The sequence below is a fragment of the Scyliorhinus canicula genome, chromosome 1, assembly GCF_902713615.1.
Source record: "Scyliorhinus canicula chromosome 1, sScyCan1.1, whole genome shotgun sequence".
Taxonomy (NCBI): domain Eukaryota; kingdom Metazoa; phylum Chordata; class Chondrichthyes; order Carcharhiniformes; family Scyliorhinidae; genus Scyliorhinus; species Scyliorhinus canicula.
The window spans coordinates 286,312,606-286,337,715 of record NC_052146.1 but is presented as its reverse complement, the minus strand read 5'-3'; the positions used below and the strand labels follow the sequence as shown (position 1 = coordinate 286,337,715).

The following is a 25,110-nucleotide window of genomic DNA, read 5'->3' as shown; positions in this document are numbered from 1 at the left end:
GTTAAGTTACTTTATTTGCAGTCTAATTTAAGAGTTTATTCAATTAGGAAAAACAATTTGAACTATCTTTCGTTCAGGTTCATTTGGAGGCTCCTCTTCATTTAATAATCAGATTATTATTAGAATTAAGAATGTTCTCACATTTAAGACATACATTTAGAATGGTGTGGTGTGCAACGCATAGCCAGTTATTCACACATGTGTATGCATAAACGTTCCTATCCTATCTACTTCAATTAGTCTTCTACCCTGGTCTTCCGCTCAGCTAACTCTTTCCAGGACAACTGAATATTTGCTCTGCATTAATACACTCAATCTTGTCTTCCGTAATTCCTTTTTATTGTTTAAAAATATTTTCAATGCAGTTCAGAATCACACCGCGGCTGAATTGCTGCACCGCGTTCATTCTGCATCGCCGTTTCCTTACATAAACCTTACCACCACATTTATACCAGACACTGCAGAATATTAGTGACCATTCTGTTAATTTGTTGTCACACATGGACTCTCTGCCGCATCCGCCTGGGATTTATTTGATTGTAACTTTTCAGGTTATCGAAGTTAATGTCGCTTCTTATTCTTCCGCGCAAACGGATTCTCTCGTTTGCTATTTGAATGATTGTTTAGTTATTTCAATAGCACCAGAAGAAACTGGAACTCGTACCCCCTTGTCATTTCACCGGAATCAGGCATCGCTGTGCATAGCAGCTCCTTTTGCAGTTTATTGTTTAGTCTGGTGGGGTTTGTTTTTGGTGGTGGCAGCTGTCTCTTCCGCTTTCTCGTCGCATCGGGGCGAATATTGCTTCAATGACGAGAACTCTCACTGATCTCACTCCTCAATCACAATGCTCACAATACTCTCAGTGACACTGCACCAACCGCTGCTGCTGGCTACTGTTTCCGTGGGTTTGGAAAATAAACATCAACTCCCCCACCCCCAAAAAAAAACAAAGGCACAAAGTCTCCCATCAAGAAGAGGTTGCAGAGAAAGCCCCGCAGCACTGACCCACAACCGACTGTTTCTAATGAGCATCCGAACGGCCACTTCCTCATCCCAATTAGCACTTAACAAAGAGCGCTCTTAAATACTTTGTCCCCAGCGCTGCTCCGCACTGTTTGACTTTGTTTCGGTTCACTGACCTCTCCTCGGTTAATGGTTGGGTCTGTTAACGGAAACGTTAACAGCGAAACACAACAACAAACAGATGACGTTCTGGGACCATTCACCGAGAGACCGAGTAGTTAAAAAGGAACACAAACAGTCGAGAAACCGCCACGAATGTACCAATTTGACTATTACCACACGCGCGAAATTTCTCCAACAAGACGGAATCACGGAAGGTGTAACAAGAGGCAAAAAGAATGTCTGTTTATCTGATTTGAACAGTAACTCCTATTTGGGGTTATCTGCACTGTCATAGTCCCGCTGGTTCACCCCAGCCACATTTAGAACAAAAATAACTAACGTTGAATAAATGACACAAGAGCGCCGAATGGTAATGGATGGGTTACCTGCCTGGCCCAGTATCCTCTTTCCTCCCCTGATGCACTGGACACACTGTGCTGGTCACTTTCAAATCAATTTCACAGCCCAAGGAGGCGCGCAACATCTTTAAGCTGATTGGCTCGAAAGAGGCGGGTTAAAGCGTCCCCTATTCAAACCTGATTGGCCATCCCTGGGAAGAATTGTTGGAAGTAACTTATTGATGGAGGCGTTCCTCCCCCCGGCCCCATGTTAATTACCTGTTTTGATTCAGGTTGCTGCCTGTCTATTCCTCCTCAGCTACCTTCCTGCCCGCACCCTTCCCATCGTTCCTCCCTTGGACTTTTTATTTTAAATGATTTGAACGAGGAAGAGAGGCGAGGATTATTTTTTTATATATAAAAAAAGTGCGTGATGTTGAGCATGGGAGATCAGAAGCAGCAGAAGATGGTTCCCAAGTCCACCTCTTTCAGTATCAAGAGTCTGCTGCTTCCCGAAGCTGTTCAACAAAGTGACAACAATCAGAGCAGAGCCGGGCTGCAGACTGTCAGGAACGGGGACCCTGAGAACGGGGCCATCAAGTCTGACTTTAAATATCAGGACAATACGGAGTCGCAGGTCTCTGCGGAGGAGGACGATGCCAAAAAGGACGATAAGAAACACGGCAAATACGACAAGCCGCCGTTCAGTTATAACGCGCTGATCATGATGGCAATCCGGCAGAGCCCCGAGAAGAGGCTCACTCTCAATGGCATCTACGAGTTCATCATGAAGAACTTCCCTTATTACAGGGAGAACAAGCAGGGCTGGCAGAACTCCATCAGGCACAACCTCAGCCTCAATAAGTGCTTCGTCAAAGTGCCCCGGCACTACGATGACCCCGGCAAAGGCAACTACTGGATGTTGGACCCGTCCAGCGACGACGTCTTTATCGGCGGGACGACCGGAAAACTGCGGCGCAGATCGGCCACGTCCAGGGGCAAACTAGCCTTCAAAAGAGGGCTTCGCCTCTCGCCGTCTGGACTGGGGTTAATGGACCGCGGCAACCCCTTGTATTGGCCCCTCTCCCCGTTCCTGTCTCTGCACCATCCCCACAACAGCCTCAATTACAGCAGCGCTGCCTCCAGCTTTCTGAACCAAGCCCCCACCTACAGCTCCTTGCTTTCCGGCTGTGGAGCTGGCGTCGATCAGATGGCCAGCGGGGACCTCTCTCAACCGTTGTTAAGGGGATCCGTACAGTGCGGTCTGACCAACGGATACACGGTGAACCCTTGCTCTGTCAGCTTGTGGTCGGGGCAGGCTGGCTACTTTTTCCCATCTCTCCATCACTCGCAGTCGGTGCAACACCAGAGTGGAGCGGGGATAGGGAGCCCAGGGGGCCCTTCCAGCTCTCCTCCAGCAGCCTCGTCCCTCATCACTGAGACCCTCAGACCGTCTCTTACCACTTTCCCGTCCGGACTCGCCGCTGGATTTACCAGCTACCTGTCACAGCAGAACGGAGGGGCTTCCGGCAATTCCTTTTTGCACTGATCTAGGCCCAAGACGTGACAGTAGGTAGCAAACAATGCTATGCAAAAACTACAGCTGCACCTTAACTTCAGGAAATCTGTGCTGATCTATCTGCTAGATTATTACATCTGGTTTTAGTCGAAATTTGACTCTTCCGTGCGGTGGAGAAAAAAACATTAAAAAAGTCTCAAGGCTGTAGTTTCATCCTGTAATAATAATATTAATGTCGAAGGTACCTTGCACACGTGCTACTGCAACAGCGAAAAATATTCCTGCCTTCTTTTTATAGTTTAATTGAAAAGGGAGAAAAATAACGCAACCGGTTTGTTTTGCAATATTAACGCGGCACAAAGGGAAAAGGTTACCTTTAGTTTGAAACCCGGACTTCTGTCTAACCAAAGGTAACATTATAATCCAAAATACTATCCAAACGTTTGGAGTAAGTTTTTTTTTTGCTTTTCTGTGTTCAACACTATTTATTATTTATAAAAATGTACAGATATGTATTTATAATTTAATAAGTTGCACAGTGATGTCTCCTCAGCATTGTACGTTATTTAATTCTCTTGTGCTAATTGATTAACTTGGTAGTAACAAATGTGGTGACATTTTATTTTTTGTGTCCCTATCTGAAATGGTTGCACCATTCGTTTTATTACTCTCTATAAAAGCGCCTTAATAAACACAGACAAACAGGGTTTCTATAAAACTTGGACCGCTGTGAAATATTTATTTCTTGTTCCAATTATCCAGAGCCTTAAATTACCGAAACCTTGTTTGCGTTGCTCAGGACCCCCCCCCCCCCCCCCCCCCCCCAAGCAATTTCAACAGAAACGGACAAATATCACTGCAAATTTCACTTGTACTTCGTTCTTGGTGTGTGTGTGTGTGTGTGTGTGTACGAGGGCGCGGTGCAATATCGTCAAAATATTTAAATGACGCTTTGGAAAAACAAAATCACGGAGACAAAAATGTGTTTGCGGAGCTGTTGAGGAATTCCCCGAATAAACTCGGCTTGATATTCGGAAAGGGCAGAAATCTATTTGCGGAATTTGAGTTATTTGTGGGTTGTTTTGCCACGGAACGTGTTTGACCGGATATAACAGCCGCTTTATGGGAGCGATGCCTGTGGTGAGCTTGTTGGAAGCGTTAACTACATGGAATTAAAACTAGTGCCAAGACCGGGATGGCGGGATCTATCCCTCGGCCTGAGCACCTGGAATATTGCATGTATTTGCTAAGAGAATCACAAGTCAAAATCCCTACATTAGACGCAAGGTCCAATTTGGAAGTTGGAATTTGGTCCAATCTTCAAACTGGATGATGGCACTTGCCCGGGCGATTTTTCTCTCCATATTTTGTCATTACCAATTTAGTCAGGCTGAAATCCCAGATCCTGCACCCATGAATTGAAGTTGTTTTCAGATTGGTTCGAAACTCTGATCGAGCTTTCGATCAGTAATATAAACACAAATGGAAACTGGATAATCTCAGACACCGACTTGCACGCGGCCTCATCGCCCTGATATATATTTGACATTGTTGCTGAAGGTTTAGATCAGACGTCTGGCCGATTTGTCAGCCAGGGTCTCCACCTCCCTCTCTGCCTGCTCTGTCTCGGAGCACATTGTGCCCAGAGCTGGGTGTCCCTCTCCCTCCCTCTCTCTGAACTGGGGATGGTAAACATGAGGCTTGATGCAAAACGATGATGACAGCACTTGTCTGAGGGCGAACAGAGGGAAAGCACCAGAAGTCTCTCTGTAGCTCCTGGATATTGCACTGATATTCGTGGCCGCTGCCAAATGCACAGGCCAAGAAACTGTAATTATAACGTTGATTCACAATCGTGTTCCTAAAACTGTGTATGTGTGTGTGTGAGACAGAGAGACAGAGAAAAGTGTAACTGGGCGCTTCTTGTCCCGCCATAGCATGGGTTATTCAGAAAGTATTTTTTTTCTCATTTATTCATGTTTTAACCCGGACTGAAAATGTGCGGTTCAAATCCGTCCTCTGCTTCGAAAATAACCGAGTCAGCGTCAAACCAGCTCTGATATTCCTGCGCTTATTCCAAGCCCCTTCCGTTATTTTTGCTCTTTTTCTTTTAATGGTATTTTCAAGGTGTCCCTTGGCTCGTTCGAACGGAAGTAATAAATACTTGGCCGGCCTGCGCTGGCCCAAGGTGACCTGATCATTGTGTTCAGGGCAGTGCACATGTCTGACTCCCGGGCGCTCCCGCAGCTATTTTAAGGGAATCTGTTCCTTTGTTTGAACCGTACAATTCGATTCGCAATTTTTTTTTTACACAGCTTCGTTTTTTTTTTGTTTTGCTCTAGGATTAACAATTAGGCCAATGTTTAATTGTTTATCAGACAGCTGAGGACATAATATAAGCATATAGGATATAACATGAGAATATCGATCAGAACGAGGCCTTATACCGATTTGCAGTTGTTATACTGCAGTTCGAAGACATTATTAAAACACACGTCGACAAGTGAATCAAATCAAATCAGCAGTCAGAATTACATGGAAGGAGCCAGTGTAAACACATTCGCTGCTTTGTGTGTGTGTGTGTGCTTTGTAACGAAGCCTCGCTCCAGGCCTTGCGATGCTGCAGTCTACCTCACAATGGCTGTTCCATAAAGCGGTGCACATGCAGCAACATTATAAGGAGCACTTGTTACATTTTTAAATGACGAGAAGCAATCATATTACACTCATTGCTACCGAATTGCTCTCTCTGCCTTTTTCCCTTTTGTTGCTGGAGGAAGGTGACTATGATTAGCTCCTTCGCTATAATATTCGGTCTGTCTTAAAGTCACGTTGCGGATCCGATTCATGACTTTGTACGTTTAGTGAATGGAATTCAATAAAAGTTTTACTCTATATTATTAAAATATATATATATATATATCAAGAAAACCACCTGGCATTCTGTGTGCACTTCGATTTTGTGCTATGTCCTGTCTGTGTTATGCACAAGTAAATTAGAAACACCTTTTAATTAGATAGTTTGTAATGACGATTTGTTTAGAAAAATAAATTATTATGTTTACCTCAAACGTCTTCCTCGACTTTTGGGTAACTTAATAGTTAAAACGGAATAGAGGAAATGGGCCGCAGATGAAAACTCAAGTGTCGGCTGGTGCCATGTTTTGCTAAAGTTCAGAAGAGCTGTAAATATGTTCGCACAGAGTAGATCTTTCAAAACTAGTACAGTTTAGCAGAACGACATTTCCTGACGCAATATTGGTAGAATGAGAGAAACACCAGCGCGGTGGGAGCTCACTGGGGTCGCTGTACCTGCTTCAATGCTCATTTCCCACCGGGATGGCCGGCCCCAGTGTTCCCTCCGTTATCCTTCAATTCCGTGAGTGACTCGGCTTCAATAGCTACTTCAACATTCTTATTGAGGTCAAAAATATGTCCCTAATCCGCCCAAGTGTGTTTTTGGGATCGGTCCTGGGTTTATGTCGTTTCAGACCCGTTCCAGTTTAGTCTTAAATAGTTTGAGCGGAAAGGGAGAAATGTGTACCTTTTATTAGTAAATAAAACGAACATTGTTCCTGGTATAAAAGTGATTTTAAGTACACACGAGGTAATAGTTTACAAAGGATTACCAGGCCCAGAATAAATGATTCGCCAGCCCTGCCAGCTGGGCCAGTTCATGTCCCTCTCTCCCCGTTTTGATTAGAATTAGTTAGGACATAGCTTTGGAGCTATGAGGTTATAGCATCGATCCAATATCTGCAAGAGAAGCTGAACGGATCTATGAAGCGACTGTATTACATTTCTTCCCTTCAATCCGACACATATCCAATCCATATTTCCATATAAAGATCATTGTGTTTTTAATGGCGGAGAACGATTTTAATCTTGGAATTGTAAATACCTTAGATTGTATGTTAGCGCATAACAACGAGGTTCTGTTAACGATTCCTTAGTCTGTCGGTTTCATAAACACGGAGCGGATGAAAATGCATATTTTACCCTCTAATGTATCTTTTAGGTGTACCGGGTGGCCATGCTTTCATCACTATAGATATTCAATGGGAAAATAGCAAAACAAGCCCCTGATTCTACACGGCTGGACAGGAACACAAACAAACCGTTCAACGCCATATTCACAACTCTGCCTCACTGCAACCCCCGCCACCACCACACACATATATAAACACTCACACACATATATCCATACACATACAATATACATACACATATACATATACAATATGCATATACAATATACACACACATACAATATACATACACACATACACATATATATATACACATACACACATTCACACATATACATATACACATTCACACACACACATATATATCCATACACATACAATATACATACACATATACATATACAATATACATATCAATATACACACACATACAATATACATACACATATATACATATACACATACACATTTACACACATATACATATACACACATTCACACACACACACACACATACAATATACATACACATATACATATAGCTCACTCAGCTAAATCGCTGGCTTTTAAAGCAGGCCAGCAGCAGGTTCATTCCCGTACCAGCCTCCCCCGACAGGCGCCGAAATGTGACGACTAGGGGCTTTCCACAGTAACTTCATTGAAGCCTACTCGTGACAATAAGCGATTTTCATTTTCATTCACACATATACACACATACAATATACATACACATATACACATTCACACACACATATACAATATACATATACACACATATATACACATTCATAAATATACATTCACATTTACACACATTCACACTTACACACGTTCACACATACACACACTTACACATTCACACACGCATACACATTCGCATACACACACACATAGCTTTTCTTCCTCGGTATTTCCCGAAGCCACAGCCAGTTGTCAAAGTGCTTTTTTGAAACTCTGTCCTTTTGTCACAAGTTTTGATATAGAATCGTCCACCACAGAACGAGGCGATTCGGCCCTTCACCTCTGTAACGGCTCTTTGAAATACGACCAGTCCCACTTCGCGCTCCTTTCCCACAACCTGCAATTTTCTCCCTTCTAAATTGTTTATTCGGTTCCGTTTTGAAAGTTACTATTGAGTGTGCCTCACCACCCTTCAGACAGTGCATTCCTGATCATATCTGGTTGTGTAAACAACAAAAACAATCTCATCTCTCCTCTAGTGCGTTTGCAATTTACCTTAAATGTTACCTACTTGTTTCTAAAGTGAATAACAGAATCTTGCAGAGATAAAATGATTTCACTCGCGTGTGTGTGTTCCTCTTTCCTCTGCCCCAAGGCAGGCCTGACCTGGGCCAGGGTGAGGCAAATCCATCACAGCCGGAACAGGGGTCAAACCCCATGCTGTTGGCATTAATATGATCCACATCAGCCATCTGAGCCAACCAGCTGCAACAGACACTTTTCCGTGAACCTTGTAGTCTGGGCTCCTGGATAGTGATGGTAGAGGTTCAAATTCCTTTCTATCACATGGTCAGCAATCTCTGACCACTGCCACTGGCGTAAATTGGAAGGATTTGCAGATTGATACTCAACCTGTTCCGCCACTTTATGAACATGCCTTCCTTGGCCATCAAGTCCTGGAGGACTTGAACTTCATGTTCTGAGGCAGAGACGCTGCCCATTGCGCCATTTCAGGGTGCGTTAACTTTTACAATTCAAACGTTTCTTTAAAAAAAAACTGGATTTCGGTTGCTTGCCCAGTTCGATAAACAATAAACCTTTGCAGTAAATGTTAAAAAATGCTGAACATTCCATGATTTCCAGAACACACGCAGGCTGGGTGATATTGAAAATATAATCTGCAATGCTGCGGTCAGTGTCTAATAATAGTGCAATTAGAATTTCCCACAAGCAAACACCTTTGTGTGTTCTAGTTTTTAATGGGAATGACCCTACTTCCAATCTCCAGTTGTTGTTTTATAAATTGCCTGACTTTCACTGAAGTGTGCAAAGAATCCGGCAACTCATCGTTTAACGAATGATAAGGTACTTGCGGAAATTATTTTATTATAATAAGCACGTTGATTGAGCATGGTTTAAGATACTGGCATTCAGATGACTGATCGTTTAACTACGGGATTAAAAGGCTTGAAACTTCCCCTAAAACGTTCCTGCCAAATCCTGCAGCGTGTACGAATGATGCAAATGTTAATGAATAGGAGGAGTTGGAGGTTTTAATTAATTATTGACCAAGATGCGGCCCAGCGAATGCATTGAGTGAAGAAATTGTTCTCGATAGTTGTAAAACTCGAGCTTTACCTAAATGTGCCATATGTATGTATATTCCTGTCTGCGTGTGTATCTGTATCTTCGTGTATTTCTATATGTGTATGTGTCTGTGGAAGGTATGTGTATGGAGCTACGCGTGTGCTCTCTGCAAATGGTTAGAATATTTCTGTATGGTTCGTTCTGCAACGAAGCTGATGGTTTTTGTGTGGGATGGAGGCCTAAGTCTCCGTACACCTAACAACCATACTGAAGTGAGGAAAAGGAGAAAGTATTTTTTTTCAAACAGCACAACTGCATTAGGTAAATAAGAGATGAAATAGATGGACCCTTTTCAGAGGTGAGCTGGCAAGATGGATACAGAACTGGCTAGGTCATAGAAGGCAGAGAGTAGCAATGAAAGGGTACATTTCTGATTGGAGGGCTGTGACTAGTGGTGTTCTGCAGGGATCAGTGCTGGAACCCTTGCTGTTATTAGTATATATAAATGATTTGGAGGAAAATGTAACTGGTCTGATTAGTAAGTTTGCGGAGGACACAAAGGTTGGTGGAATTGCGGATAGCGATGAGGACCGTTAGAGGATACAGCAGGATTTAGATCATTTGGAGACTTGGGCAGCGAGATGGCAGATGGAGTTTAATCTGGACAAATGTGAGATAATGCATTTTGGAAGGTCTAATACAGGTAGGGAATATACAGTGAATGGTAGAACCCTTAAGAGTATTGACAGTCAGAGAGATCTAGGTGTACAGGTCCACAGGTCACTGAAAGGGGCAACACAGGTGGAGAAGATAGTCAAGAGGGCATACAGCATGCTTGCCTTCATTGGCCGGGGCATTGAGTATAAAAATTGGCAAGTCATGTTGCAGCTGTATAGAACCTTAGTTAGGCCACACTTGGAGTATAGTGTTCAATTCTGGTTGCCACACTACCAGAACGATGTGGAGGCTTTAGAGAGGGTGCAGAAGAGATTTGCCAGGATGTTGCCTGGTATGGAGGGCATAAGCTATGAGGAGAGGTTGAATAAACTCGGTTTGTTCTCATTGGAATGACGAAGGTGAGGGGTGACCTGGTAGAAGTCTACAAAATTATGAGGGGCATAGACAGAGTGGATAGTCAGAGACTTTTACTCAGGGTAGAGGGGTCAATTACTAGGGGGCATAGGTTTAAGGTGCGAGGGACAAAGTTTAGAGGAGATGTACGAGGCAAGTATTTTACACAGAGGGTAGTGGGTGCCTGGAACTCGCTGCCAGAGGAAGTGGTGGAAGCAGGGACGATAATGACGTTTAAGGAGCATCTTGAAAAATACATGAATAGGATGGGAAGAGGGATACGGACCCCGGAAGTGTAGAAGATTTTAGTTTCGACGGGCAGCATGGTCGGTGCAGGCTTGGAGGGCTGAAGGGCCTGTTCCTGTGCTGTACTTTTCTTTGTTCTTTGTTATGTAACTAGTGGAGTACCGCAGAGATCAGTTCTTGTCCTGCAATTGTTCACTATTTACATTACTGACCTGGAGAAAGGAACAAAAAGTAAGGTTTCCAAATTTGACGATGATACGACAATAGGTGGAAGGTGATGTTGTGATGAGGATATTGTGATTCTACAATGGGATATAGATAGATTGGGTGACTGGGCAAAAACCTGGCAAGTGGAGTCTAATGTGGGGAAGTGTGAGGTCATGCAGTTCGGTTCAATGGAGAGAGATTTCAGGTGAGTGAAGTACAGAGGGATCTAAGTGTTCTAATGCATGAAACACAAAAAGCTAGCATGTAGGTCCAACAAGTAAAGAAGGCGAATGCCATTTTATTGTAAAGAGTTTGGAGTTTGAAAATAGGGAGGTTTTGTTGCAATTGTACAAGGTGTTGGTGAGGTCTCACCTGGAATTCTGCATATAGTTTCTGTCTCCTTATCTACACAATGATATAGCAGCATTAGAGACAGTCTAAACGAGATTCTCCAGGCCAGTTCCTGGGATGAGAGGGTTGTCCTATCAAGAGAGATTCAATAGTCCGGGTCTGTATTCCTTGGAGTTTAGAAGAGTGAGAGGTGACCTTATTCAAACATATAGGTTCCTGAGGGGCTTGACAGGATTGTGGGAGACGCTCAAACAAGGGGACATAGCTACAAGATGAAGGTTTGGTTATTTAAAACTGAGGTGTGTAGAAATTCCTTCTCGCAGAGGGTGGTGAATCTCTGGAATTCTCTGCCTTGGAGGGTGGTGGAGGCGGGATCATTAGAAGTATTTAAAGAGCTGGGTAAATATTTGATAGATCGAGGAGTCGAGGGCAATGGGGAAATGGCACAGGAAAGGAGTCGAGGCCGGCATAGGTCAACCATGATTGTATTAAATGTTGGGACAGGCTTGAAGGGCCTCGTGGCCTTGATCCTGCTTCTATTTCTTGTGTTCTTGTGATTGAGGTGCACAAAATTATGAGGGACAGAGAAAGGGTAGCTACGAAGAACCCCCCCCCCCCCCCCCCCCCCCCCCCCGCTTAGTTGAGGGGTCAAGAACCAGTGGGCCTACATTTAAGGTAAGGGCCAGGAGATTTAGAGGGGATTTAAGGAAAAACCTTGTTCACCCATGGGTGGGGAAATCTGAAACTCTCTGCCTGAAAGTGTGGCTGAGGCAGGAACCCTGACAACATTTAAGAAGCGTTTAGATGAGCACTTGAAAAACCATGACAATGAATTCTGGCAGAGCTTTAGAGGGCTACGTCCAGGATTTTGGACATGCGGGTGAAGTCGAGCCCAATAATAGCAATATTTGGGGTGTCAGACGATCCGGGAGTGCAGGAAGCGAAAGAGGTCGAAGTGTTTGCCTCCCTGGTAGCCCGGAGACAAATCTTGTTAATGTGGAGGGACTCGAAACCAGAGTGTGGAGACCTAGATTAGTGACATGGCTGGATTCCTCAGCCTGGAGCGAATAAAGTTTGCCTTGAGAGGGTCATTGCTGGAGTTCACCCGGCGGTGGCAACCTTTCCTTGACTTTCTAGGGGAGCGGTAAACTGTCAGCAGCAGCAGCAACTGGGGGCGGGGGGGATGGGGGGGGGGGGGTGAAGGGGGCGGGGGATGGGGGGTTGAAGGGGGGGTTGGGGGCTCAAGTGGGAGGGACTTGTTGATATAACGTGTATTTTCATTTTGTATAATGATAGCAGTCACCTTGTTTTGTTAAATGTTTTTCATTTCCTGTTTTTCTTTTTGTTATGTAAAAGTCCCGGTTGAAAAAAGCTTTAATAAAAATAATTAAAAAATAAATAAAATCCATAGCATACAAAGCTAGACCAAGTGATAGAAAATGAGATTAGAATAGAATAATTGATGGCCGGGACAGGCACGGTGGGCCGAAGGGCCTTTTTCTATGCTGTAAAATGCTACGATTCTATGGGGGTGGAATGGGATGAATAGAAAGATATGTTGATGGGGTCAGATGAAGAGGAGCTTGTATAAACAGTGATATGGATTAATTGAGAAGAATGGCCTGTTTATGTACTGTAAATTCTAAATCTCTGTGTCTACAGGATGATTGTAGTAGTGTCTCTGTATATATATATGTATTTTTATGTGTGTGCACACATTTGGGTATGGTTCTCCAATAGTGCATGTGTCTATCCCTGCTGGATCCTTGTCTGTGTCTCTTTCTGCCGGCAGAATAGCCAATCCAATCCCATAGAATGATGCTTGTGATGAGGTGAGATTCTGCACTTGTAACTCCGGATTAGCCGAACATGTTTAAATTTGTCATGTAGCTGAGGAAGGAGCTGTGCTCCGAAAGCTCGTGTTTGAAACAAACCTGTTGGACTTTAACCTGGTGTTGTAAGACTTAATGTAGCTGCTCCAACCAATCAGAGAGAAATTAAACCACACAAGAGCGCAAAATCATGGAGTCCGAGGAGGCCGGTGGTCCTGCAGAATCCAATGAATGGCCACTCGCCACCCGCCTATTTCCCTGGCCGATGCCGCGAAGGCTAGAGAGATGCTCTGCGATTTCGCATTGCAGCCCGAAAATACCGAAAACGTTTAACTGCATTGGTGACCATGGGAATTATACCACGCATGTCCAAAGGCAGCACACTAAAGCAGAAAAAGATTACAGAGACTTTTACAGAGCTAAATCACGACATTTTTCAATGTAAATCTGGGGCCCTTTACGAAGCCAGGCCAGTGTAATGTGTGAACAAATTGAATAAAGACTTTTTCACACATTTACTGCTTTACTATGTTTCCATTTGGCATTTGAATTTTTCTTTGACATAAAATACATTTGTAGGCTTTTCAGGTGACGCGAGAGATGCATTAGTGTTTGAATGGGGCCTCCTGAGCTATCACAAATGTCCGCATAATGCAATGTTTTGGACGGATCCCCTGGGATTTGACTCATCGCGAATTTATTGTATCTGTCTCCGTGTGTCTAAATGTATCTGCCTACCGGTGTATAGCTGCATGTCAGTGTGCTGGTTGTCTGTGTTTGTCTGTCTGTCTGGATGCTACCAAGATTGTGGGAAATGTCTCATACCTTGGCAATGTGTCCTCCAGGGGTGCCACCAAATTCCGCCTACGGCTGACTCAATGATCATGTCTGGAAAAAGCATGGCATTAATCTCAAGACTAATATCAAACTGTAGCAGGCCATTAGCCATATCACCCTGTTGTATGCTGCAGAATACTGGGCCTGATATACGAGCCATGTCAAAGCTCTGGAGCTTTTCCACCAAAGGCATTTGAAAATGAAATGAAATGAAAACCACTTATTGTCACGAGTAGGCTTCAATGAAGTTACTGTGAAAAGCCCCTAGTCGACACATTCCGGCGCCTGTCCAGGGAGGCTGGTACGGGAATCGAACCGTGTTGTTGTCCTGCTTGGTCTGCTTTAAAAGGCAGCGATTTTGCCCCGTGAGCTAAACCAGCCCCTTCAAAACATTTGAAGTCTATCCTGAAAATTCAATGTCAAAATCACAAACAACAAAGCCCTTCATCATGCTGGGCTCAACAGCATAGAGACCATCTTCCCGAAAATGTAACTGGGCCGACCATGTCTCCTGCATGAGCGACTACAGACTCCCCAAACAGATCTTCGATGGCAAACTGTCTCAGGGCCGATAGCATCAAGGTGATCAGTACAAAGGTTAAAGGGACAGCCTAAAAAAAAAGCAGTACAAAACCTCTGCATTACAGAACACCTCTCTTTGGAAATCACTGCCACCGACAGGACACCACTTGGAGTCAAGCACTGAAATTTGGGTCAGTATGTTTCAAGTGTGTAAACCAACCTCGTAACGTCCAACGTGTCCAGAGGAAGGCCAGCATTGGCACAGCTGAGGAAGTTTTCTTGAGCACCAACAATGATAACATAAACTGCCAATTGTGAGGGCACTTATGCTGATCTCACTTTGGACTCTTCAGCTGTGAGAGGTGTCAGGAAGCAGAGGTAATCTATGTGATGTATAATTGTATTATTACCTATTAGAAATAAGGTATAGACTTAAGTGGGTTTAATTGAGTGCTTTTGCATAGGAATGGGTTCATGTTAAACAAAGATGGTTTGCATGTTTTTTGGGGGGTTTAGAATTCTTACAGTGCAGAAGGAGGCTATTCGGCCCATCAAGTCTGCACCGACCCTCCAAAAAAGCACGCTACCTAAACCCCTGCCCTATCCCCATAACTGAATAGCCCCACCTAACCTTTTGGACACCTAGGAGCAATTTCACTTGGCCAATCCACCTAACCTGCACCTAATATTTAGACTGTGGGAAGAAACCGGAGCACCCAGAGGAAACCACACAGATACAGGGAGAAAGTGCAAACTCCGCACAGCCACCCAAAGCCGGAATTGAACCAGGGTCCCTGGTGCTGTGATGCAGCAGTGCTAATCACTGTGCCACTATGCGGCCCCTCAATCCACACAGTGGCTGTATTGTGCAGAGAAAGTTTACAATAGGAAAAGTAAACACGAGCTTGGGGACAAAATGAAATATTTCTCAGCAACCAGAGGTCTCATTAGGAGATGCATACCTTGTGATTTTGTTGCAACTGAATTCTTAGCAAATGGAGCTAGGAAGCTAGCGAGAGAACAACTCTCAGCTCTGCCAGGATAAGAAAGCTGCAAAAAGACAGACTTCGTTAAAAACACGCCAGAAACTTAAGAATAGCTAGTCATGGAAACTAGAGAATGAAAAGAGGCGTTCCAGGAAGATGGAAGTCAAAGGAACAACCAGAAACTGGAATTGGAACAGGGTGCAATTACAAAAATAGATGAAAATGAGGCAATTGATTACATAGAATGTACAGTGCAGAAGGAGGCCATACAGCCCATCGAGTCTGCACCAGGCCCCTTAAACCCCACACCTCCACCCTATCCCCATAACCCTTTTTTGACACTAAGGGCAATTTAACATGGCCACTAATCTGCACGTCTTTGGACTGTGGAAGGAAACCAGAGCACCCAGAGGCAACCCACACACACACTGGGAGAGCATGCAGACTCCGCACAGACAGTGACCCAAGCCAGGAATCGAACCTGGCGCCTTGAAGCAACCATGTGCTACTGTGCTGCCCTGTTAAATTGGCTAGTGAGAAGCCAAAGATATCTGAAGTGATCCTAAGGTTTGTGATATCTTATTACAGTGTGTGAAGTGATTGTTGAAGCAATTGTGAAGCAATGAGTGGCTGGACCTCTGAGAGTTTGCCTGAAAGCTTGTAAACATTCAAGACAAAATCATACTGAAAGGAGAGTTGTAAAACATGGACGCGGATTCCTGTTGGGAACAGCTGAGGGAAAGCATTGTGTGAAAGAAAATTCTAAGGCTCTTGAGAATGGAGTTTGGAATCACTGGTGAGAAAGCCAAATCCAGGATTGGCTCACGGTGTAAGAAGCGCCAGGGAAGATTTGAGATGAAACCCGCGGAAGTTCACTTGGGTGGCGTCAGCCAGGTGGTTTCAGAGTGGAGTGTGTCTGATAGAGGATCCATAGAAGATGATAACGACACTTACAGCTTGGGCATACTCGAATAATGAGGAGTATCCCACCAGATCTCTGCATTTGTATGTTGGTTTCTATGTGTTTATGTGGCCATGCATCTGTGATTGTAAATTTGTCTTATCTATATCTGCATGTGCATATCTGTATCCACCTGCAAGAAATGTGCGTAGAAATGTCCGGTTACACTTTGTACGTTTTAAAGATCCACTTAGTCGTGTTTCCCATCATCCTCTTTGCAAATTGTATGCACTCCAAGCCAAAGAATCAAGCAGTGGATTCAAAGGTGTTGCAGGAACCGAAATACCAAATTTGCCAGGATTGTTGACTTTAAATGTTTAATCCCTAAAGTGCAAAGGCATTTTCGAGGGCTCAATTTCTGCGCGGATGTCGCATTATAAAACTTACAGGAAGCCTCAGAAAAAATATTGGACGAGCCTTCTTTTGGAAACATGATTTAATCAGACTTGTGATTGCCGTACTGGTACAGCCCTCAATGCTCCCGGAGAATGGGCTGTGTAACAACTTTTCATAGAATTTACAGTGCAGAAAGAGGCCATTCGGCCCATCGGGTCTGCACCACCTCTTGGAAAGAGCACCCTACCCAAGCCCACACCCCCACAACCCAGTAACCCCACCCAACACTAAGGGCAATTTTGGACACTAAGGGCAATTTAGCATGGCCAACCCAGCTAACCTGCACATCTTTGGACTGTAGGAGGAAACCCACGCACACACGGGGAGGACTTGCAGACTCCGCACAGACAGTGACCCAAGCCGGGAATCGAACCTGGGACCCTGGAGCTGTGAAGCAATTGTGCTAACCACTATGCTACGTTGCTCCTCCGCCCCAATACCATTATTAGTTATTACAATAATCAATCTTCCTGTTTGTGTGACATTCCCGGAATTTGCAATCTGAATAGGAGGATAAACTATAAGAGTTGGTTGATAAAAGCGTTGAGAACATAACACGGCTGCTTTCAAAGCCAATCGAGTTGAGGATAACGTTTGCCCTGTATAATCCTTTCGAAACAGAATGGAACGTTTAATTTCTGAATTGTTTGAGATTGATTTTTATTTTGCATTTCGTCATTTCTTCATTCTAACTTGAGCGTTAAAGCGCACAGAGCATATGTATGAGGAGTTTGTACAGATTGGTCCCCATTAACGGACAGAAGCCTCAATACTGTCTGAACCTATCGTGTTTCTATTGATGTGCCTTTAGAGCCCTCCCCTTCACCGAAATAAGTGCAGACTAGTCAGAATGAACAGGGGAAAAAGCAAGATGTTCGCTTAATATAATCCTAGCCTCATTCATCTGACATCCACTAATTACACCTTTATTATGCTAATCGTTTTGGCCTTTTAAAAAAAATCCCTAAATGTTTTGCACCCCCCCCCCCCCCCCCCCCCACACACACTGAATTCCAATCCTACTTTTGCTGTTTCGAAATTGCAGTTTTTTTTAACTGTAGTTGTCCTTTTAACGTGTGGACATGTGGTTCCTTGCATAAATACGAAAGTGAGAAGATTAAATTACGACGCGAGGTTGAATAAAGGTGCCTTGTTTTTCTTGGAAAATGGGAGTTTATGGATCGATCAGATTGCGGTGTTGAGAATGTTAAAAGGATTGGACAGGGTAGATACCGAGAAACTGGCCGAGCAGACCCGAGGGGCTGAAATGACCTATCGCTGGTCCCAGTGTTCGAAGGAAGCAGATGATTTCAACTGGCAAGAAATGTAATCAAATAAGAACAGAGAAAGGCAGAAGGAGGTCAGGAATCCACCAGAAAGAGACACTGGAGGGGAGAGAGAATGTGCGGTTCCTGGAGAAATGTGTAGAGAGCCACAGACTGCCTGTGACCCAGGGGCTTGCTGGACCCACGGACTGGATCCAGAGCCTCAGGCTGCTGTAGGCCGGGCAGACTGGAGGGTCCCCCGCAGTGGAATCGGTCCCTTTCCCTCTTCTATCCGTGTTTCCCACGTGGATGAAAACCTACTGGGCGAGTTGAGGCCACTCGGTGAGCAACGCTTTTCAGGACAGGCCGGGGGAAAGCAGGGGAAGCTGAAACGAAGAAGGTTGTCAATAATTGATAAATACTCTCTTCACCTCCAAGTGGAGCTGCTGGCTGGCGATTCAGCCGCGCGACATGCCAATCTGAGACAGGTTAAAGCTGCTTCTTTATCCCCAGCCCGCATGCAGCCCGAAGCATTTCCAGATTCATTTCTGAACATGCTTAACACGTTTCAATTGAGCTCCACCTCTCGCCTCAAATCCAATATTTTTGCAGCAAACTGTAATCTAAAGAGAGCCCTGGTCTAATCTAGCCGAGAAATGTTGACTGCCAGTGAAATAGATTTGCAATAATCTAGGCCGTTTACAAATAACTCCGTTCCTCATTTGAAGGTTGGTGACGATTAAAATTGGGGTAGTTTTATTTGCAATCTAATGCTCTTCCGGGAGCAAGTCTTTACTTTCCCAGGTTAGTGCTGTTTGGAACGGACACCTGAGCAGTCAGACAGGGTCAGCCCCTTCCCGGGTCGGACAGTAGCGACAGTGAAACTCCAAACCCCGGGAGCTGCAGCAGTCAACCTGTATTTCAAGCAGAAATTGCACTGCTTGTTTTGACTGTTTCAAAGCTTCGATGCGCGTTTCCTATCATCGGGTTGGACAGTGCCTTGTGGCCAAGCGGATGCCCTCCCTCCGCAGAACAAATAAACCACACGAATAGACACCAAATCTGCAGCCGGACAGGATCTGATTAAATGGGAATTACTCGCATCTCGTGCACAGCACTGGAGATTCTCCCATTTAAGTATCACATGACCAAACAGAATAGGAAAATACAAAAGAAACCAAATAGCATTTAGAACAATAATGGCGAGGCGCAAAGTCCAAGTGGTAACGTCCCCAAGCGGGAGAGATCAGATCGGATCACCTCAAAGGGATTCTGCAATCCCTCCCCCAGGCCAACCCCCCCCCCCCCCCCCCCCTCCCCCAATCCCCGCGGGACCCCACAGGTCGCCCGTGGTTTCAGATGAAAATTGCATTTTTTAAAAAAAGATTAAAATAATGCAATGCTGGCAATGTAACGCCGTCAGAACAGCTGGTCTAATATTAACACTGATTTAATCCAGGTTCACTGCCCGAAAAGTCATTATTCAAACCGGCGAGAGTATATTTGAGTTGAAATACTGGAAGTGTATTTTTGTAAGTCGAGGTGAATGCCGGCTAAAGTTTATAGTTCAGGACGTTTAACGTTAATGTCATTCTCTGGGGGTCATTCTCCGAAATTGAGATGAGCTGCGGCTGTCTGTCTAGGAGCAGCCCAGAACCCACCATCTGGCAGCAATACCGCCTTCTGTGCTATTTCAAACCACATGGAAACCTTCCCACAACTGTGTCTGACAGTGAAGCAAGTGATCCTGCCGGTAAGGAGTGAGTGAGCACACTCACCGGTCGTGGTAAACCCTCCCCTAACACATAGCTGATAACCTTTCTTTCCGAGGTACTATGCTGGATGTGCATCTAAATGGCTGAGTGAAAACCTTTAGTCGTTTCGTGCCTGTTGTTTATCAGGTAGATAAACAACGATAAAGGCATTCCCAGTCCATTCCCAATGAGTTTCTTTGAAATTAACCACTGGCGTGCTCCACATAACCAATACCTGTAGTTTCTGGATGAAACAAACACAGGAACAAAAATAAATGAATATGGCCGAAGTCTTTAGAAGTATTGGAAACAGCAGTATTATTATGCCCACGTTCGGCATATGTACCGACCCCACCTGTTTGAGAAGTAGTAATGCTGTACACACATGTATATGTTCCACTTTCTATTAGATAATTAGGACTTTTGACCGGTGTGAATGTGTGTTTGATTCGGATAAAACGTGCGCAATGTTTAACTTAATCTGAACCAGTCTCAAAGTAGATCATGGGCGCGCAGAGTTACCTTTCATTGTGTTAGGGGTGGGTTAACTGTATGTTTAATTCCTGTGCTTATTATTTGTATGATTTATAACGTTGTCCATATTCTCTCCCACCGAAAAGATCAGGCAATATATTGCAAGGTTACAGCTCAAAGGCGATCTCACCTGGTATCATATTCTGTTCCCCCGGCTTTTAGCCTAGTTACCTGTCGATGTTTCCTCAAACCATTTCGACCCCATCCGCTGGACATACCACATGGCGATCGAAAGTGTTTATCACTGAATTAACAGGACTAAAAAAACATTTGGTACAGAGTTTGAAGCAGAAATTCTACCTTGCTTTCTTGTTAATACCCATAAACCGCAGACGCTTCCCTCCAGGAATTTCGAATATCGCATCAAATGATGGAACGGCCGACTTGTAACTTTGCCCATTGTCACGTCTCAGACTTGCCTGCGTCTGCTGTGTGCGCGAATGTGTCTCCAACTGCATTCTCCCCATTTGCCTCCTCACCTTCAACCAGTGAAAACTTTCAGATGACAAACTGCGAACCATTCAGAATATTCCAAACTTTGTTTTATGCGAGTGACAGGTTTTCTTTTCCTGGGGCATGGAACAGCTCTCCGGGTATTGGTATCAACAATAACTCTTGAAGTCGAAGTTCCATCACAATTGAAGGAATTGTCCTTTTTACACAGTAGGAATTTCTAATGATATAATTTATGTATATGTTTTGCTTCCCACTTATGTAAAGAAATCCTTCTTGAGACATTTAAATCCATCTAATAACCACATTTAATAATTCCTGCTAAATGATTCACTGTAGTTAGATCCACATGCACACTACATTACCATTTTATTTTCAACATAGAATTATTTTCACTGGGCTTCCAATTATTCGATCTTGTAAGGCAAGAAATCCCTTCTAACCGAGCGCAGACCACCCTGGATTGTAACACACGGGACAATATGATGATACTATTGTCAACTTTACCTGGTGGATTTATTGGGTGGTTTAGTCTGATCTATTTCGAACAAGTATTTTTGTCTGTATCATATACGTTGCTTTGAACTCCATCGAGTGGGGTGGGCTGAAGTTACAATTTGCCAACCGGCTATTTTTATCGACAGTCTAAAGCGATTTTCATCCCAACATATTTTTCAAACAACTACAGAGATGATGTACCGTGAGGGGTAATGGATAATCGACCCCCTAGAAGCAAGCCAAGTAGGAAATAACGAATGAATGAGTAAATTATCAGTGAGTCCATTAGAAAGTCCCGCGGTTGCCCACCCTGCAATCTTTTTAGATCGGCTATTTGTCCAGTAATTACATTCTAAAAAGTTAGATTGAATTTTACTTACAACTGGAATTAGATACATGTGAGTTATCAAGCAGTCGTTGTATTTATGTACGTTACACTATCAGATCTCAATTATTGAGGGCATTGCTGCCTCACAGCGCCAGGGACCCAGGTTCCATTCCGGCTTCGGGTCAGTGTGTGCAGTTTGCACTTTCTCCCTGTATCTGCATGGGTTTCCTCGTACAGTCCAAAACTGTGCGGGTTAGGTGGTTAGGCCATGTTAAATTGCCCAAATTTAGGTGGGATTACGGGGGAGTGGGAGAGGGTCAGTGCAGACTGGATGGGCCCAATGTCCTCCTTCTGCACTGTGGGGATTATACAATGCCCCAAAACGTCCTTGTGTAATGTTCTCCTCTGAAGTGCAGTTGATGTATGAGTAAAGTGATAATAATGTTAAAAATGGCAAAAGAAAAAAAAAACAGCTGATTTTAATTCGGGCCACACTCTGCAACATTTTCAGTTCCAGATTGGACAAGAGATATTGATAAATGTAAAAAAAAATACGCGTAAGTAGATTGTTGTTTGGTATCTTACATCTTTGAAATTACACACGGCCACTCATCTCTCTATCCGTGAAATTCATCAGAGCCTTCTTTACTCTTTTCGGTAGCTTTACTTTTGGAATTGGCTGGAGCTGAAAGCCGCTGAAAATGCGAGAATGATTCGGGGATCTGCTGGAGCAGTGGAGAGAGAAACGTGTTGGAATACAGTTTTCTGACATTTCCGTCCAGCCATTAGAAATCGAAAACCATAATACCGCCTATGCTGGAAGGCGGAAATAACAATAGAAAATGCTGGAAAGAGCCAGCAGGTCAGGCAAAGGTTTGAGAGGGAGGAAGGTAGGGTTAATATTTCAGATCGATTACTTTTCGTCAGGAATCAATCTTTCACTGTTTATACCTTTTTTTAAAAAAACAGAAATCCTCACCTAAATATCTCTTCACTGTAAAAGACCTATTGTCATCGATTATTTTTCAGCGGGTTCTGAATTTCCGGTTTCATATGAAATGTAAATATCTCGAAGCTTAAAAGTCAGCAAAAACACACAAGAGGGTAACGTGATAAGGATTGAGAGAGAAAGTTCATTGCTTCAGTCCAAAACCAGGACTGACCAGCTCGGGAAATGTACTAAAGTCTCCCGGAAGATAGTTACTGTGATAGAATACATAGTCCATTTCTCTATTCTATAAATAGGAATTCATTCAGATTAACCGTATTGCTTTGTAGATATATATATATATATGAAAAATGACGATAGCTCTAATATTGTCTCCCGGGGCGACTGGTGCCTGGTTTTATTTCCAATCGAAGCAAGACCTTTTTCATTGAAAGTGAGGAAGTTTATTTCAATAAATCTTCATCAACGCCAAATATCAAAGAGTCCCCCAGACTCGAAGCGTTAGCTCCATTCTCTCTCAAAAGATGCTGTCAGACCTGCTGAAATTGTCCAGCATTTTCTGTTTTTTGTTTTAGATTCCAGCATCCACAGTCATTTGCTTTTATATCAGGGTCATTAAACGTTTAGCCGCATAGAAATCTGTAAAGCGCTCCTTCTAAAAAATAATCAACCCACGGGGAATCCTAAACCGGCCGTCCATTGATTTAATCCGCACATTACAGTCTAATAAATTTCTAGTAATAGAGATACGCCCGGACTCTCTCTGTATCGAGCCATTTGGCTAATATGTTGTTAGAAAGAGTCAAAAATGCATTGATTTCACAATGTGTAGTTATTTACAAGACAAAACATTTAAAGTCAGCAGATACAATTGTAGAAAATACTCGCAGATAGATTAACCACTATTACAGAGAAAGGTAGTTTTTTATTCTTTTTAAAATAAATTTAGAGTGCCCAATTTTTTTTCCCAATGAAGGGACAATTTAGTGTGGCCAATCCACCTACCCTGCACATCTGTTTGGGTTGTGGGGTTGAGGCTGGGATTGAACAGTCAAAGGTAGTTAATGGGAGGCAAATCCCACAGTTTTGTTGATGGATTTAAAGGGTCCTTACGCCCTTCCAGACAAACATGTTTTACTTTCTCCTCTACATCTGGATATATATTTTAAAATCAAAACATGGAATTCTAGTCTTCAAAGCTTAAAGCCCTGATCTTGTTACTTTTGTCACACCTTTGGTCAAATTTTCCATCATGAGTTCCAATGCCAACTTCTGCAGTGGCAGCCAGCCATGTAAACTAGTGATCCAGCCTGGTCCCTGGGCGACCTCCCTCCACAACTGAGATCGGCTTTACTGAAAATCTTTCCGTTGACAATTTGTGACTGTCAGCGTTCATTCCTCAATCACTGTGATTTTTAGTGCTGAAAATAAGGTTTAAAACAAAATTAAATAAAAAAAACACATTCTACAACATTAAATCAATAAATGAAACGATTCAATAAAGTATTCAATAATAGTTCAATAAATTAGATACTGTCATTAACCCTTTAAATGAAGACCTGCCGGCCCCTCCCGATGCTTGGCTTTGAGTTTAATATTTTTGCTCAGAATAGTGACGCTGTGAGCTGAATTGTGCAGTCCGAAGTCGGAGCGTTTATTCACTTCCTAATTTTCCCACGATGCATCAAGATCGTATATTTATTTCTCTTAAGTTTCTGGCAATATTTTCAAAATAAAACAAATGTCAAATGCTTCTCTCTGCTTTGCGTTGGCAGTCCGCGTATTTGCACAGAGAGGTGACGTGACTCTGTGTTTGTGTTGCAAACGCTATTGTATCATTTTGTGTTCTTCAAACTTCACAAAGTGTATTGATCAGAGAGACAGTAAGAAGTCTTACAACACCAGGTTAAAGTCCAACACGTTTATTTGGAATCACGAGCTCATCTGATGAAGGAGCTGCCCTCCGAAAGCTAGTGATTCCAAACAAACCTTTTTTAAAAAAAATAATTTTTATTGAAAAATTTTGAATTTATACAACAATAACGCACCATAGTAAAATACCAAAAATAACAATAATATTAGCAATCATAAACATTCACCCCACCTCCATGAACAACACAGCATTTTAACAACAACGCAAATTAACACAGTATAAAGTTACAGAATAGAAACTACAATAAGGACCCCCCCCCCCCCCTCCCCCGGTTGATGCTGCTATTGACCAAGATACCTATCTTTGAGCCAGGAAGTCCAGAAAAGGCTGCAATCGTTTATAAAACCCTTGTATTGATCCTCTCAGGGCAAATTTGACCCTTTCCAATTTTATAAATCCCGCCATGTCACTGATCCAGGTCTCCACACTTGGGGGCCTCGCATCCTTCCACTGTAGCAAGATCCTTCATCGGGCTACTAGGGACGCAAAGGCCAGGACACCGGCCTCTTTCGCCTCCTGCACTCCCGGCTCTACCGCAACTCCAAAAATCGCGAGTCCCCACCCTGGTTTGACCCTGGATCCAACCACCCTCGACACCGTCCCCGCCACCCCCTTCCAGAATTCTTCCAGTGCTGGGCATGCCCAGAACATATGGGCGTGGTTCACTGGACTCCCCGAACATCTGGTGCACCTGTCCTCACCCCAAAGAACCTACTCATCCTAGTCCCGGACATGTGGGCCCGGTGA

General features: G+C 43.6%; 1 protein-coding gene and 1 long non-coding RNA gene across 2 annotated transcripts; both read left to right on the top strand.

Annotated features, from left to right (window-relative positions):
* Window positions 1–1,527: 1,527 nt before the first annotated feature.
* On the top strand, window positions 1,528–3,705 carry LOC119975092 (forkhead box protein G1-like). The gene has a single exon (XM_038814611.1). The coding sequence runs from the start codon at window positions 1,898–1,900 to the stop codon at window positions 3,011–3,013; it is 1,116 nt and encodes a 371-aa protein (XP_038670539.1). The 5' UTR covers window positions 1,528–1,897; the 3' UTR covers window positions 3,014–3,705.
* Window positions 3,706–17,772: 14,067 nt separating this feature from the next.
* On the top strand, window positions 17,773–23,881 carry LOC119975107. The gene is made up of 2 exons (XR_005462655.1): window positions 17,773–18,642; window positions 20,289–23,881. It is a non-coding gene; the product is annotated as an uncharacterized LOC119975107 (long non-coding RNA).
* The last annotated feature ends 1,229 nt before the right edge of the window (window positions 23,882–25,110 follow it).